General features: G+C 37.3%; 1 protein-coding gene across 4 annotated transcripts in view; it reads right to left on the bottom strand.

Moving 5' to 3' along the window:
- The window catches only part of slc2a9 (solute carrier family 2 member 9), a 152,704-nt gene that overhangs the window by 115,561 nt on the left and 19,406 nt on the right, over positions 1-17,737 (bottom strand). For all 4 annotated transcript variants that reach the window (XM_011475095.3, XM_011475092.3, XM_011475093.3 and 1 more), the window contains exons 4-6: positions 13,916-14,076; positions 5,749-5,873; positions 5,230-5,375 (exon numbers count right to left, since the gene is read on the bottom strand). In XM_011475095.3, the coding sequence (XP_011473397.1) occupies positions 5,230-5,375; positions 5,749-5,873; positions 13,916-14,076 (432 nt within the window). The remainder of the gene's footprint in view (positions 1-5,229; positions 5,376-5,748; positions 5,874-13,915; positions 14,077-17,737) is intronic.

The following is a 17,737-nucleotide window of genomic DNA, read 5'->3' on the forward strand; positions in this document are numbered from 1 at the left end:
GTCTCCCATAAGTGACACCAATGGACAAACAATGTAAGACAAAGACCAAAAAGATTGTCTCCTCATACAGCGACCAATCAGGTTCTGTTGTTCATCTATATAGGTCTCTAAAGTATAAGACAAGTGTTTTGGAGAATGCAAAGATAAGAGCTCATTAAAGGCCCCAAATCAAACCTTTGTTTGTGTCTGAAGCATGCTGATGGCCTCAGACTCTCATGGGTTTGTAGTGACAGTTTAGCTAAAAGCCTGCTGATGGTGTGAAGCCCGAATAAACATTCCTCTCTAGTGAGAGAAGGTCAGTGGCTAAGCATAAAGGTTACATTAATTATCATTTGTCAAAGCTTATCACAATTTTGCACTCAACAACAAGTGACACCTTGGACCAGCTCTCATTAACAGAAGCTGCCAATGAGAGGTGGCCTGATTGAGTGTCAGAACCAGGAACCCAAACCCATGAAAGTGCTGCATTTATCATACAGTAAAATCCACCTAAGTCTGTAATGAGCTTGTGAAGTGACATGGAAGGAGACATGTTGGAGAACACACATCAGCAGCTGCACGAACACACAGAGCTTCATGTGACATTTAGAAAAGTGGTGGGCAGTTTAAAATGAAAAATGTGGAAAATCAATGCTTATACATTAAAAATGACTCCGCCTTTTGCCAGTAGTGTTGACTCTCATCGCATAACTAAATGTCAGGGCAAAGTCAAGGTGGGGAAAAAGTTACAGCAGAATTATTTCACAAAAAGAGGAAGCAAATGTATAGAAATACATATTGTTTTCATTGAACAAATTAGCAGAAATTAAATGAAAGCCTAAAAAAAGTAAGGGAAGATATTACGTTTACAAAGAAGAGTCACTTGTTTTTTCGAAAAAATTGAAACATGAGATGCAAAAGAATTGTCGAAACAGTAGGAAAAAAAAGACATAAATGGATTCATGACACCTCTCATACTTTGATTTTGGATGGGCACCTCTCCATTGGAACGTTCCAAGATTTCCTGGCTTAAAAAACAATTTTTCTCTCCCATAATTGTGGGAGTGACAAAAAATGCACAGCTGGAAATACACATTCTACACCTACCCAGCACAAAGGCTGAGCTCCAAATGAAAAAGGCAGCAGCTCCAATGCCATCTTTTACTCTGTGTATCAAATGCAAACATTTGCATAAACAAACCAGATGGTTCTGCTTTTGTGTAATCTTCTTTTTATGACAAAATAATACTTCCTGATATCTGTGCTGAAGGTTATGGCCAAGGATTCTTTACAGGGATGGTGGCACAGGATTGTATGTTAATGAGGGTGTCAGTTACTCTGCAAAAATTATGCACAAGGCCAATGAAAGGAAGTGAGTGAACTTTAGAGTTAAGTGAAACCACACCAGAGACAGGAGAGAAACTCCATACCTCAGAAGCTTCATTCTGATTATTCATGTTTGCAAAGAGTCTTTAAAGACCCACAACAATGAAAATTGTGTTTTTGAACATGTTTGCGTAGCATTTCTCTCATGATGGAAGACACATATAAAGAAAATTATGATTAAAATTCCATTTCTGAGTATTTCTTGATTCAGATTTTTGTGAATCTGGAGGAGACAAAAAAAGCAGTTTGAAAAAGATTATAGTTGAAAGATAAAATCTACAGTCGGCAGGCCACAAGCTCCCTGCTCCAATCTATTCCTAAATTGCAGACAAATAGATCCATGAACGTCTTTGTTTTCCTCATCTGAGTTGGCACCTGCCTCAAAACTGTATGTCTGGATGGCTCCAATATTGCTTGCCATTTTTGTTGCACCAATAATGTTATGTTGGGGTTGTGAGGGGCTGTAAGCTAGCGAGAGTGTAAGCAAAGGAATAATGGGATATCCCGGCCAACAGTCCCACCCACAATTCAGTGGCAGATTTCCGATGAACTAACGCCGCTCTGCAGAAAATTTGTCAGAGAAAACGACACAAGTTTTTTGATTTTGGGTAAAATCGGCATAATCATAATTGAAAGACTAACGGGAACACTTTTAAAATAGAAAAAAATAGGAGCATGACTTTAAGAAAACTTTTTAAAGAAAATTTTTTTGTTAGAAAATCAGCGTTTTCCTATGCACAATTCATTTGGAGTTCATTTTTTAGCCATTTACTTTTAATGTTTTCCATAATCTCATATTCAACTGAAGAAGTACAAGAGCCAACAGAAAGCACTGCACGGTATAAATACTTTAAATTGATTCAAGAAATGCATATTCTATTACTCATTTTTAAAAACAGCGCTAAAGGAAATTGCTGATATTATTAGCTGTCTTGAAGCAGCATAACTGATGGTCTTGCAATGGGTATGTGCCTGAGGCGAATGTCTGTTTTCAGCCTTGAAAGATAAAGTGAGAATGTTGCACATAAATAATCAAGTGTGAAGATGATGGATCCCTGTCATGAAAATCCATCGGCATCAAGCCAGATAAACACAAACCGGATATGTGTATGTAATGGACAATAAGGTGGAATGGGACTAACATTTCCTCTGGGGTTATTAAGGTGTGATCAAAAATTCCTGAGTAATCCAATAGAAATAAAGAACAGAAATAGTCCTTTATTTTCAATCATGGCACTAGGAAGAATACTTTTCTTGTCTTCAGGTGGCTGATGGGCAAAGTTTTCCCAGGCAGAGTAAAAATGGAGAAAAATAATTAAGTGTGTGCTGCAAGTTTTTTTTATTTTTTGTCTCTCTTGAGTGCCGGCTCAAGCTTGAATGTCAAGCTGAAATGGACCTCACTGCGGAAAGTTGAACAAGTCTGTCCTCAGACACAAAACCTCATCAGTTAGAGATGTTGGCATTTAAAGTTTTGAGTTTGACTCTCACCTTAATGTCGCAATAGTCATGGAGAGCAACCGAAGTTTAGACAAGTTGTGAGGTTAAGGTTTGACTTTAAGAAAATAGGAGAATAGAAATATGCAAAACCTAACTGGTTAGAGGCTATACAGTTGACTTATAAGACAGTAAACATGCTGATGTAAGTTAGAAGTCAAACCTGCACAATGTGCAACAATTCTCGAAAGCAATAATCTTTTTAAACAGCAAGAAACCAAAATAAAAGATTGCCGTACTTTGCCATGGATGCTGATTTATTTTGGAGGATGGTTGGTCGGTCAGACATTTACGGTACTGAAATTACTTTACTGACTTTCACCTTTTCCATGTACAGTGATTTGGGGGGATCTTTCAAGAGACCTCAAAATAATAAAAATAATGAAATAATTAAATAATGATGCATACTATAAATAATCAAAACCTTGCAAAGCCGCCCTGCACAATGTCACTTTCTTTAGCATTTTGAAAGAAGTCTACTGATCCTAAACAATTTGAAATACACATGTAAACAGATAAAAAAAAGGAAAGTGCCGCAGTTCAGTTAATAGAATAAAAAAAAAAAAAAAAGGTAAAAGCCGCTCTCTTGATCGTGTTCTCAGCTCCTTTCCATGCATGACGCCGAGCTCTCCATAGCCTCAGTCTTCTCAGACAGACCGTGTGTGGTTTTTAATTATAAGACTGAACCGACCTTAACCTTGATAACTGAGCTAAATACATCTTGGTTTATGCTTTGTTGATTAAACTTTGATCTATAACTAGAAAAAAGTCTTGCAGCTCTGCAGAACTATAATTATTCACCTGCAACATGTTCAGGAGCTTTGGTGTGAAAACTTATTTTCAGGCATGAAAATCGCTCTCTTTCTCTGTCTTTTTCATGTTTTGAAACAAGAGATGGGGTTAACCATTGGGCCAGATTTTGGTTTCCTTATTGATATATTTCATTCACTGTCAGAAAGAGAAAAGATGACATTAAGATGCATCTGTCTCCTTGATATTTACTATTAGCAGAAGGCAGTGAAGATAAATCTTTCTTTTACATGAGAGTGTAGATATTAAATATGAAGACGCAGCATTTAAAGTGAGTCTCAGGGTAATTCATGATAAAAATATGTAACGTTCAGACAACAAAAGGAAAACAAAATATTTGCGGCTGGAGCCTCCCATAATTTCCTACAGTAACTATATTCTAACTGACTCCTGCAATTATCTCTCTGTTACTGTCAGCTTTGTCTTAATGGATCATTAACTTCACATTAAGGTTTATTCATTTGCATCTTTAAACTGATCACTAAGAATATATAAATGAATTACAAAATGCTTAGAGTAAATTATTTTCTGCTTACATTTGTAAGATTTGGTGCCGATAGAAAAAGAAGACGGTGGTGAGGTATTTTTTTCCCCATTTGTACTAAACATATAGGCTCATAAATTTTATTTTTGTACTTAATAAACAAGTTATAACAAAAAATATCAGATAAGTCGGTATACCTAACATAGTGTCCTTGAAAACTTTGTCAGTTATTGTATTTAAATCTAATTCATGTCAAATAGGTTTTTCAACATAAAACTTCAAATACTGAGTTGCTGTTGGTAAATAAAACTTTGGATTTAAATAAAACAGCCCATTTTTCTGTAGCTGTTAAGCTGGGACGAAAAACAAATAAAGAACGTAAACTTTTTTTTTAGATAAATCTAGAAATTCCCTGTTGATAATGAGAAAAGTATTGTAAGTTTACTTTCAAACATTGTTAGATTCATATGTGAACACAAAAGAGCTCCAGTGCAATGCAGCAAAAACATTAATTTATACTAGAAACTCAAATTTCAAACGTAATTCTCGTGTATGGAGGGGTATTGTGTTAAAAGAAAAAAGGTGATCTACGTTCTGATTTTTAGTGTATAAAAAATGGAAAAATTACATCAAATTCCCACTTTCACTCATTTTCTGCATCACCACAAACAAAAATAAACAGTTCATTGCCCATAAACTAACTGCAACTACATGTTTGAAACGTGTAGCAGATGGGCTTCATCCAGATGGAACTGGGGGACAGCTGGGGGCTCGAGACGACCTTGCAAAACTTGCAATTATAGAAAGATGCAAACTACAATATACAATTGTTAAATATCCTGTAGGTAGTGGCTTTGATTAGGATGTGAATAACTAAATGAATCCTTATAGTCAGTCAAAACTATTCTATTCGCAGAATTCACCCAATACTTTCTTGTGGTGTTTTATTTATTTATTTATTTTAATAAACTAAATAAAACTCTCAAAAGCTGCTGCGGTGCAACCGCTGGTAAAGAAAAAATACATGTAGGTTTTTGCACACAAAGGCTGGTGTGCAATGTTTCACAGTCACTAACCTGACCCAGGAGCTCAGGCAGCCCCAGTACTTGTCCTGTAAACACTCCTAAGCAAATCAGGATAGAGTTGAACTGGCCAATGAAACCTCTGATGTGTCGTGGAGAAATCTCTCCCAGGTACATTGGGAGGGCACTGAGAGCTACACCTGCAGGACAAAGGCAGGGACAGCAAATTAAGATGCAGTCCACACTTTTCATGTTTATACAATCATTTTTTGAACAGATTCTGTTCAAATTAAGATATAAACCTTGATCCTATGTCAAGCTGCTCCGCTTAGAAAAAGTGGAAAGTGTTTCCCTGAGGCTGTGATAAGTAATTCAGGTATCCACATTTGTTTATTTGTTTGGAGGTTTTCGGATCTGTTTACCTCAAGTCGCTTATCCAAATTTTTGTTTATATTATCATCATTTACATAATTACATGGTAATTCATTTTGCATTCCACACTGCCTGTTGTTGCAGTCTGCCTGATGATGAGTGGTGAATTTATAAACATGCTTTACCAAATTGCACACTTACCCGAATTCACTCCCATAACGATCCGGCCAATGATGAGCATCTCGAAAGACTTTGAGATCTCACCCAAGGAGAGCAGGAGTGCAGCTATCACAGCAAAGATGTTGTTCAGCAGCAAAGTTCCCCTTCTAGAAGTCAATAATATGATTAAAAATTACTTCAAAGAACAGCATTAATGTGAGGAATCAACTCTGACAACTTTTTTTTTAAACAAGAACAGAATCTTTTTCAGTGAGTCATGCCTTACATTAATGTCTCATTCCAATCCTATTTTTATCTATTGTAAAAGTGTTCCCAGTGGTCTTTTAATTATGATCATGCTGTTTTTAGTCATTTTCTAGGGCATTGTTTCTTGTGGCTTGCATTTGTAGGTGCTATGTCACACCTATAAGCTGTTTACATTCATATTCCTTCATGTGCTTCTAAATCTCAGTTTAAATAAAGAAATGCTCAAAAATGCCATTTTAAGCTAAATTTTCTTTATATACATCCTCCATCATGTAAAAAAATGCTACAAGAATGTGATAAAAACACCAAAAACATATTTAAAAGTCTTTAAAAGGTTTTATTATTAAGGAAAGAAATCACCAGACTTCTGTCACAATATAAATGAATAAAACAACAATATAATAAGATAAAACTGCATCGATAATGGTTTTGCATGCAGTGGGACACTTTGAGGACAGCAAAGAATAAAAAATTTGTTTTTTTAAAGTCAATTTTTTTTAAAATAAAAACGTTCCCAGTGGCGTTTTAATTATGATTATGAAGCTTTAAGCCAAAATCCCACAACCTACAGGCCTCTTAAAAAGACATATTTCATGTTTATCTGAAGCCTCTGTTGCCAAAATCTCCTCTACATGGGCGTGGTCATTGCTGCTGAGCTGAGTAGCTCCGCCCTCGATTCCCCCTTTCTGCAAGCTGCGTCTTGCATGTCTGAATAGCTTGACACAAAAGGGGGGGGGGGGGGGGGGGGGGGTTAGGGGCCATAACCATTCGTCGTACAACAACTGTTGAGGGTCCTTTCGACTGAAGATAACCTCCAACTACGGTTACCCCACTTGGACAAACTATGCAGCATGGAGATCTGCTCGGGCTCTACATATTTTCATTTCATGTTTCCTTTTGTAACCTAAAGTTCTTTTCCCTCATAAGTTGTGTCTGACATTATTCTTTATAATGCTCATAGAGAGATTTTTCCACAACCCACTTTGTAAAAAGATCTGTGGCTGTTAGAATGAACCTGCTGCTCCACACAAGCGAACCGTGTCTCTGATCAGAGCAGCTGGAGTCTCGTAGCTTCGTGTTCACAGGCAGGGAAGGTGCTTTGTTGTCGTGTGCGGTCGGGTGAAGGGTTTAGACTGCAGTCCGTTTGGCTGCAATGCACTTAATAATAATAATCATAATAAAAGCACATTTAGAAGATAATCTCGCTCTGTGTCGGAGCTCTGTTTGTTTACAACGGACCACATAATATCTTCTTCTATGGTAGTATAGTAATTTGTCCAGATCAATTACTATCTGATACGTCATTGGACCAACGGACAGCCAATCACATAATGTGACGTGAGCACTGGTCGAAGGACCCCGAACAGATGTTGCAGGCGGAATGGTTATGGTACCAACAGGGGCACAAATGACAGTCTAAGAAATTGGTGAAATTTGTTGAATTCTCTTGCACAGCAAATAAAATGAAATGCCAGAAAGAAAGTGACTTTTCCCATGTAATTTTCCACAAACTATATGTGCAGAACTTTTTTCTTGACCTCACAGACCCAAAGGAAGGGTTAAGTTTAGGATTATGGGTTACAGTTAAACTGTGTTCACAGCAAACGCGATTTGAGCGGCAGAGGCGGCCAGTTTCAATGTTAAGTCAATGGTACAGACACGATCTGAGGTTGTGCGACGGCAGCGACGGGTGCGGCACAAAGGTCAGGCAGCAGCACTATTTTAGCGGTGCAATTTGGTACCTGTCTGAACCAAATCGTCCACTACCCGTCCCGCCACTGTTGGGCGAAGGCGGGTACCCCCTGGACGGTCTGTCACAGGGCCCATGGAGCTGGAGCAATTGGAATCATTATGCTGGAGGCAAGACAGAGACTCGCTGCGGGATGGGGAGCTGGCCTGCTCGGGCTTGCTGAACTATGATATTTTTCTTATTCTTATCGAAGCAATAAAAGAAAAACAAAAAAAAAGGTCCCCTGATTTTATTCTTGTTTTTATTATTACCCTCTCTGGTTAGTGCAGGACAGAAAGCCTTCAAACTCGGTCAGAGACAGAACACAAATGCAGAGAACACATTTGGGATTTTCAGTTTAATTTTAAATAGGTGCAACCAACAACACAATCCAGCATTGGATGGACTCAAAATACGTGTGGGCAACGCAGCAATGTATCATCTGCATTTTTCTTGCACTTGAGCTTGTGAGAAAGAACAGGGGGCTTGTGCAATGTGCATACGCTAAGCAATTTAAAAGGACAAATACTCAGAAATGCAAAAATTAAATGATTTCTTAGCACATTTGTTCTCTTTCATTAAAAAAAAATGCCACACGTACCTGTCAAAAACTTAAAAAACATCATTTTCATCGGGAGGGGGACTTTAAGGAGAAAGGTCATGCTACCACTCAATTGGTTTACAAATGCTGAAACATAAGGCACGGAAACTATCAAGTTCCAAAAAGTCACAGATATTCAAATGCTTATGTGCAATGACTAAAATCAGATTCAAATTAATCATGGAATGGAGCAATGTTGGTAAGTAATTGTCTCCTTGGAGAACTACTGTAGTAATGTGTAGCTGCGTATTTACATTAAGCAGTGACCTTTTGCATTTGGCTGAATTCCAAGCCAATAAGCAAACTAAAACCTTCTAATGACCTTCTGGGTTTCTCACTTCCAGTTCAGAATCTAAAATGAACCTTAAAGAATTAAAGAGGCAGGCAATTTAAGCTGCAGAGTGAAAAATCTCTGCACCCTTTAATCCCAAAAATGTCTAATCAAAAGTTAGGATCCAGCTCCGTCTCACCCCAATTTATATTACTAACAGTTATCTGTCTTCTCATTTATTTATTGCAGCAGTATGGATGACTACCCAAGTAAACCATTATCTATCTTCTTTATGCATTTACTGTAGTTAAACTCCATAGGAAGGAAAAGAAATAAAAGAACTGAAAACATTTTTCCCTTTCTGTTGGTCTGTTACTTATGAACTTTCTGTTTATAGCATTTAGCTTTGATAGACAAACCAGACAAGACTTTTTACTGACATTGTAAACAGCTTAACACATTTTTTAAATGATGCCACATTTGTAAGGAAACCCGCATCTATGAGATTTTTGCGTTTGTGGCTAATATTTTACCAACAACACCAGTTTTTCTACCATTGATGGCTGTTTGTTGCTTTGGGGATTGAATAATTACATTCATCAGCACATATTAAAGAACCATGTGAGGATCTTCTCCTCAGTTTGATCATGATCCAAAAGTGTTCAACGGGGTCAGGACTGCTCGAAGGTCATTCCATCCACTTCACTTCCAAATTTTGGAGGTAGATTCCATGGGAGCAAATTTTTCATCTTCAAAGAAAGAAATCAACCCCAGACTGATGAGATGTTAGTTTGCCTCTATAGTTGCAGAATCTCTCTGTATTGAGATTGCCTCCAATGATGACCAGCCTTGCTTTTCCATTGAGGAAAATGCTGTCCCACGCCATCACATCACCTTTGGAGATGCTCCAGACCATGGTGCAACTTGCTTGTGTGGAACACCAGCCTAAATTTGCATTATTGCAGCATTCAGGTCAGTTAAATGTGATTCACTCAAAATAATTATAAACTGGTTTCTGAAGATTTTACAAAATTAGTCCTTTATTCCAAATTAGTGTTTATAACATGTTCTTGTGGCATTTTTCTGATGATGGAGCATAAATATATGGAAAATTAAGCTTACAATTCAATTTCTAAGTATTTCTTTATTCAGATCATCACATTATAAAGTTTGTGGTTGTGACGTACAAGCTCCAATCAGTGAGCCACAAACTCCCTGCTGCGCTCCCTTCTTATGCACCCAGTTGTAGGTGACAAGATCCATACACGTCTTTGTTTTCCCTCTAAAAACGGCATAATCCTACTTAATGGACCACTGGAAATCCTTTTGAAAAAGATGATCAGAGTATAAAGTATCCTGTATGCAAAGAGGAACATAAAGTGAACTTAAATCACAAAAACCTAAACAAACCTTTAAACTGCAACCTTCTTTTTGCAAAGTTCATGAAAGCTTTTATACTTTCTTTACCTTAGACTTGCATACACACGCGCAAACTTTATCTATCCGCTAACAACATTCTGGCAAGTTTTACGGGGGGTATTTTTTTCATTCACAACCTGATTTAGAAAACATTTCATTCCTGAGGATGGTGAAAACGGATTTTTGCTGTCATTCAAAATCCCTTTTGTAAAAACCTTTGACTGCAATGTGTCAACAAAATGAATCAAGAATTCTAAAACTGACTTCATGGATATTTATGCGCACATTTGCATGCAAAACAGCCACGTACCCAACCCTCCTCACTCGCATACTTAGACAAAACATTTTTGAAAGAAATCTTTGAGGGAAGACGCTGCAGGTGAACAGGCTCAAAGGGAATGTCTGTTGCAGGATTAAACAGGAGAGATTCACGCTCTTGTGCCAAGGGTCAAAAGAAAATCTGTTTTCCATTGCCAAACCAAGTTTGTTAGCAACACAAATTGTCTCAAGGGTGGCCCCTCTTACATCACAGCAGAGTAAGAAAATGAACAATTAGTAGGAATATATTCATATCACATCTGCATCATGAAAACTTTACGCTGTAAAACAACTCAGTTAAAAAAAGAACATGGCTTCATTTAAAAACTTTTAATGAGCTACTTGATATTTCTATGAGTTTTTTTTTTTTTCTAGATTTGCCCATGTGTCCTTGTCTGCTGATATATTCTGCTCTTCTCTCTGACACCTGATTGTAAGCCTCTTCAACTCCGAGTTGAACTACCAGATAACCCACAGACGTCAGGATGAAAATGTGGAAGGTGGATTAATAATACCTGCCATCCTAATCAACACATTAAAAAGTTGCTGCTCGGATCATCCAAGGTGAATCAGAAGTGCATCTTAATTATCTGAAATCCATCTGAGCTGAAGCCTAATAGCTCAGTTTCCTGCTCTGACTCTATCATCTTCATAATTCTTGCATAATTGATTCCTTTGAATATATGTACAATTATGAAACTGTGTGATGATCATGCCAGAGTTCAGGTGGAAGGTGGGAGGATGCTGCACAAAAGTAGGAAAAATACTTTTTTTTTTAAATTGTCAGCAAAACTCCAGAAACCCATCTAACTGTTGGTAAGATTGGATCTTATAGCAGAGAAAGTTGTCAATTCACTCCACCAGACCAGGGCCAAAAGATTTCTCCCTTGAGCTTGCACTAGATATGTATGTCCTCGAAGTCTGTACATAGATAATAATCCATCGTTTCATTTCCTACCACTGCTGCATCTTGTTGAAGCTCTTGGGAGTCCTATCACAGCTGTCACCAGGTGAGACACAGTACCTGCAGGTAATAAGCTAACTGAGAAAATGTCCCTTTTGGAAACACAGCGTCACATGAAAACTCTGCATGCGGGTTAGGCAGCCATGATGAAAGAGCGTGGACTCCGTTTTGACTGTCAGCACTTAGCAGGAGCAGCTGTCTTGTTAACTGGGCCTCCAGGGGAAAACAAGTATAAAAATGATGTAGTTGTGTCACACTGGATCCTCTGTGAGCCCTTAATGAGGGAAATTAATGTAGTTTATCATAATGAACACCATATGAATGGCTGATCCTAAATGTTTGAAGTGCACTTTGAGGACAGATAGATGATTCTGACAAAGTCAGGATTGACCAAAATTCAGAGATTAGAAAAAGTGATTAAAGAAAAGTACAGAAGGAACCAGCAACAAAACTATTGTGGAATTAGGATTCACTGACTTCCACTGACAATGTCAGAACAATTATTTAGGATGTTTTCTGATTGAAAAGGACTACTTTTTTTTCAGACATACCTACAGTTTTTATTGCACTTGGATCAGGAGCCTTTTTCCTCAAGACTCGAGAAAGGAACTCCCTCTTTTGAAGTTTTATGAAAAGCCTTGGAAAGGAAGGATGTAAGGCGCCATGTACCATCATATCTTGAGTGAAAACCTCCTACCCTCTACCAGGAGGCTTAAAAGGGGTCTTCCAACAGGGTAATAACCCAAAATATACAGCCAAGACAACCAAGGAATGGCTGAAGTAGAGGCATATCAAGATCATAGACCTCCAAGCCTCAATCCTAAAACCTATGGAGAGAACTGAAGTTCATAATTGCCAAGCAACAGCTACCAAACTTTCATAATTTAGGAATCATTTGAAAGAAGAGTTGACAAAAATTCCTCCTGATGTGAGAAACTTGGTCATCAACTGCAAGAAAGGCCTGACCTCTGTGCTTGATGAGTAGTGGTTAAGCCACAAAGTATTAAGTCATTCCAGCAAGAGGGTTCAAATACTTATTTCCCTCAATGAAATGCAAAAAAATGTATATAAATTTTGTAAAGTGGATATTGTGATTTCCTTTGTGATTTTCAATCTGTTACTGTTCAATTGAACCTACCACTAGGATGACAGACTGTCAGTTTCTTTTTAGGTGGGGAAACCGACAAAATTAGCAAGGGATCAAATACTTTTTTTTTTCTACACTGCATATTTTTTCCTTCTTGTCACTTCGATTAGGTTATTTTCCCTAAAAAGTGCAAATCAGAATGACGGCTTCAGCAGGGGTAACTTTATAAATCGGTTCGATATAATTGTGTTTTTTGTGGCAGAGGCTAGAGTGAAAAGCTGCAGAGACACCGAGTTTAAAATACATGAACCTTTTCTAATGCAGAGTAGGAAGCTCACACGGAGGGTACCAATATTAAAATTAAACAGCTGAAATATACCATAGTAGACCTGTTAAACAGATGGGTAAAATCCTCCCCTCCTTTCAATGTCAAGGAGTTTATTAAATTATTGCAACCTAAGCTAAAATTGAACAAAGTATGTAAAAAGTGTTCAAAAACGCAAAAAACATTCTTCTAACTAAAAACATTAGGATACAGAAGTAATAGAATCATAAAGATGTTTGCAATTTGCATCATTGTGAATTTACTTTAATGCTTGATGAAAAAACAAGGAGTCAGTGAAAGGGAACTGAAGTGTAATTAACTACTAAATAAAAAAGAGAAAAGATCAAATAAATACATAACGGTGTACAGTAGAGAGTGAGTCATGCAGTTTGGAGAGGTGAAAGTTGCTGGCTATGGGAGGGGGGTTATATACAGGGGGGACTGGGCGGATTAGAGAGAGGAAAAAGCTGTTCGCGAGGTGAAAGGGTGATGGTCCTGATGGACCGGAGCCTCTTGCCAGAAAGGAAGGGCCTGAAACAGTACATGTCTAGGGTGAGTGGGGTCGGCCGTGATCCCACATTTTGCATGAGAATGAACTTAATCTTCGACCAAGAATGAAATATTTACCTAATGACATTTCATCAAAAATCCACTTTAGCTTTGAATTCTGTATAGCTCCAGCAAGCTCTTTGTTTGAGTCAAGGTAAAACTGGTTTAACTCTCCTGCAGTCAGAACCTGGGATCACAGTTCACTCCCCATTGAAAAATAAATGAAACTAATTACTAAAAGAAAACAGGATACATTTGGTCCAAATTAGTATTGTTGAGTGTACATTTAGTTTTGCACAGTACAAAGATTTTATTTTTTTATTTTTATATATATCCTAGGCAAAAATCTTCATGCTACTGCCTAACTATGTAGCCACAACGAGACCCAGGTCTGGGTCTCCCGGATTAAATTACAGTGGCAGTTCTACAATGATTTATTCACCGGGCATGATGTATAATTAGCAGACCACTTTCTTGGGCCTAAATGTTTTGGATCTGATTTTGATCATACTGAATTTGTACCAGGGCACCACAGGCTGTAAAAGTTAAATGTGAGTTAGTCGGGAGATACTGAATAAAGTGGGTTAATTTTAAAGTTGGCATTAACCCAGGAAAGATCATAGAGCAGCAAAAGTGTAAAGAAGTTTATATAATATCATAATAATGTGAATCCACTCACCTTCCTACTACTTTGATGATAAAAGACACAGACAGAGCACCAAATAGGCCTCCAATGGCAAATATAGAGACAGTGATGGACCAGAGCATGGTGGCAGTCTCGGCCGGAATAGGATTCCCGTATCTCTCAACCCAGGTTTTGTTGTAGAAAGCTTTAATGTACTGCAAAACAATAAAGACAAAAACATCCAAATGTGTCATGTTTATAAAACTAGTACATATATTGTAGTAGAAGATTATTATTTATATTTACAGTAAAAGACTAATCAAACCAGGTGTCCTTCTGATTTTAGCAGGAGCCACGAGTCTCCACAAGCTTTTAAATTGAATTCATTTAGAGTAATGTCTGCATTTCTAACTTCAATTCTTGTCATTTCTAATTTTTATTCATTTCAAACCTGTAAAAAGACTCATAACGGAAAAATGAAACAATTATTGCATAGACTTTGCTGGAATGACTGTCTTTGCTGGCATTTTATAAAACAGTCACTGTTGTCAAATAAAACAATTCGTAAAAGATTAGAAAAAAAAAACAGACCATTTCCCATGAAACCACCCATATTAAAAAGATATTCTAAAGAAATCAGCTATGATGTTCAAGTCAAAGGATACCTTCTAATCATGTTTTGCTTTATGTGCCATCTTTCTATCAATTAAGAAAGGTCATGAGTGATGTAAATCAACATCCAAGTTAACGCGATATATGCCACATAAAATCAGAAGAAAAGACTGCACCTTTTCTGTCAGCAGCTCAAATCAAAATACCCTCTGAAGCGATTTAAGAACTTCCAGGGTTCAGTTCCTGTTGTTCTCACTTTAACATTAACTCCTGCCAGAAATAGGTCCTCTGGCAACCTGTTATTACACACCATCACCATGAAAATAAAACATTTCAGAAAATCAGTTGAGCTAATGTTAATAAGCCTGCTTTTTCACAACCCCTAGAGATGGATTTTGTACTTAAGGTTCAAAAATGATCAAATTTACTAGACAACTTCTGCATGTGCTCAGGACCTTAGCCAGAGCACAGCATCAGAAGCACAGTGGACATTTCCAGTTAGTTAAAGATTGTAGTGTTAAGAAAAAGGGGGAAAGTGTGATCACCAATTAAAATAAATAGGTTCTACTTGCAAATACTCTTTGCACTAAGGCAAGATTTCAACTGGAACCTGTAAAGGAACACATATGCAACATCCCACTGTTCTTTAAATTGCAACTAGAATTTTTGATTGATTGAATTTTGATTGGTAGGAGGAAAATGTGATAAGGAAAAAAGCACAAAGGAAAAGGCTGGATTTGTATAATAATTAGATGTAGTTTATGAAAACAAATAAAGTGAATCAGAATGTTAAATAAGTATTTTTTTATTACAGTGTCATGTTGTCAGTTTGTTATGAAGCAACATTCCCAAATCCTAAAATATAATCTTTAAAGTGAAAAATGATGCAGAAACTAGTTGATAAAAATGATTTTGACATGGTCAGGCATGAGTTATAGAACTTTTAGATTGCAGCTGTCAAACCATTTTAAACAACAGAGATTAGTTGATTTGATACAAGCAGATAAGCTGCAGTTGAGTAAAAAATAATTCGACATGATTACAAAAAATGATTCCCTTCATATCTGCATTTAATATTGCATGATTTACATAATGGCTGCAGAATGGCCAATTCTAAAATAATAGTAGTGAATTAAAAGAATTTTTTTAGGCAGGCAAACTGATTGTCTTCCATGCTGGGGATTGGAAATAGAAGGTAAATAAAGCTCAGTTTCTCTGGAGAGCTTCATGCTAATGTGTCCTGACACTGAGACTGTGAAAAAAGAGAAGAAAAGTTGCAGAAACCAGCACATTGTGCTGACTGCAGTGAAGCATTATCTTGTTCAAACTTGAACCAGGTATACAAACAGACAAAAACTCCCAAAATGTCAAAACTCAGCTGCGTATTCTTTGCATTTTCGTCTGCATGTAGTGGCACCATGCTGGTCTTAGATATGAAATTCCCAGATCCCACAGCCTGTGATGTATTAGAGTAGAATATGTGTTTTAAATGTCCTCTGTATGGTGCTAAAAGAAGTAAGAATTGGATTTTTGAATCTCATGTGCAAAGAGTTTCACATAGATTACATTTCTCTCCCAGAGATTCTTCACAAAGTCGGCAAAAGCTTATTATGGAGCTTAAGGCTAAGAAGATGACACCTAATCACATATTTAGAGTGTGATGTCTTAAGAGCGTGTTTATTATGATTCATTAGGAATGCATAACTGACACTTCATGTAATATTCCTTTGCTATTTCAAATATCTCAGTGTTGCAGATGAGAGTTAAATGCTGGATAATGCATGCGATCATCTGACATGCAGTTTGTAGACACTATTGTGGTTCAAATGGACTGTAGCTAAAGAGGCCGATTCAAGTCTTTGTAAAACAGAGTGTATACAGCCATCTAGTGTCGCCCAGTCATTTAAATCAACTGTGACAACTGTCTTTTTCTGTTGTCGGTTTGCAGCTGAGCTGCAGCTGGGAGACAGTAAGCTCCTTTGTGACCATTAGATCCTGGCGTAGCAGAAAAACATACAGAAGTCAGTTCATTTAATTTTTATGAATTATGAAGAAAGCGGAAGTACTGATGGACCCCTCAGTGGGGGCCAGAAGCCAGTGCTACATTAATGATCAGCTCACAGTCCTGGTGGGCGGCAGCTATGAAGGAGAATAAACAATAAGCGATGGCTCAGCGTGCTCTTATACTGGAGAATTAGCTGTGGCTACCAAAGCTGAGAGTTCAAAGGGAAATTTTAGCTTTGCTGCAGCTGGTTTGTTAGAGTGTGATCTCAATTTCTGTTTTATTTTGCATATATTTTCTATTGTGTATTTTATTTTGAAAGTGGCTTATGTTATTTCCTATTTTGTTTCTTGTCCAGGTGTGTTGGATTAATCAATACAGGTGTGTCTAAATAAATGAGGCGATCACTCCCAGCTGTGTGTTGGCTAAGAGTGAAGTCAGAGAAAGAGGAACTGTTTGGTGTGACTTATTTGATTCTGGAGGAATGTGTCCATGTAAAATTGACACGGTAGTCCAGGTACCATGCAGCACCGCAGTGCAGTTACTTACCTCCTGACATGGTTGTTTGTGATACTCAACAACGGTAAGAAATCAACACAGAAGAAGCTGGTAAGAAAACCTCAAATTTGCAGAGCAATGATGGGAATACCAGAACAGAAGCTAAAGATGATACTTTAGAAACAGAGTTGTTTTTATTGTCATTACAATAGTGAATTGTAATGAAATTAGAGCAGCTCAAGACTGTGAGGTTCAACAAGGAAGTGAAAAAAACATTAGTGTGCAAAACCAAGGAAATTACTGTTTAAATATGCACTAAATAAATAAAAATAGCAATAATTAAAAAAAAAAAAAAACAGGAGTACACATTTCATTTACACTTGATTATCTTGCAAGAAATACAAGGAATCTGGAAAACTTCACCTGCACTGTTCAGTACCAGGTATTTATGTCTGAGTCACACTGGTGGAATTTTTGGCAAAAGATGTCCTGGATTGATTTTAGAACAGTGAATTGAACAATTCAAAATGGACCAATATCCACTATGAATTGTATCGTCAGTCACAAATTATGAAATGATTCGAAGCATTTAAACAAATAGTTACACCCCTACTCCATAAGCATCAAGCACCTCTGTTATAAGTTCTTATATACATCAGCCACATCCAATTGTAATTTTTTGCAAGAGCAGCTGGAGTGTTTTTGTTGCTTCTTCCCCCATTTTCTGTCAGCTGCAGTGTGTCCCTGTGGCCACTTTTAAAGTG

The sequence above is a fragment of the Oryzias latipes genome, chromosome 5 (assembly GCF_002234675.1).
Source record: "Oryzias latipes chromosome 5, ASM223467v1".
NCBI lineage: Eukaryota > Metazoa > Chordata > Actinopteri > Beloniformes > Adrianichthyidae > Oryzias > Oryzias latipes.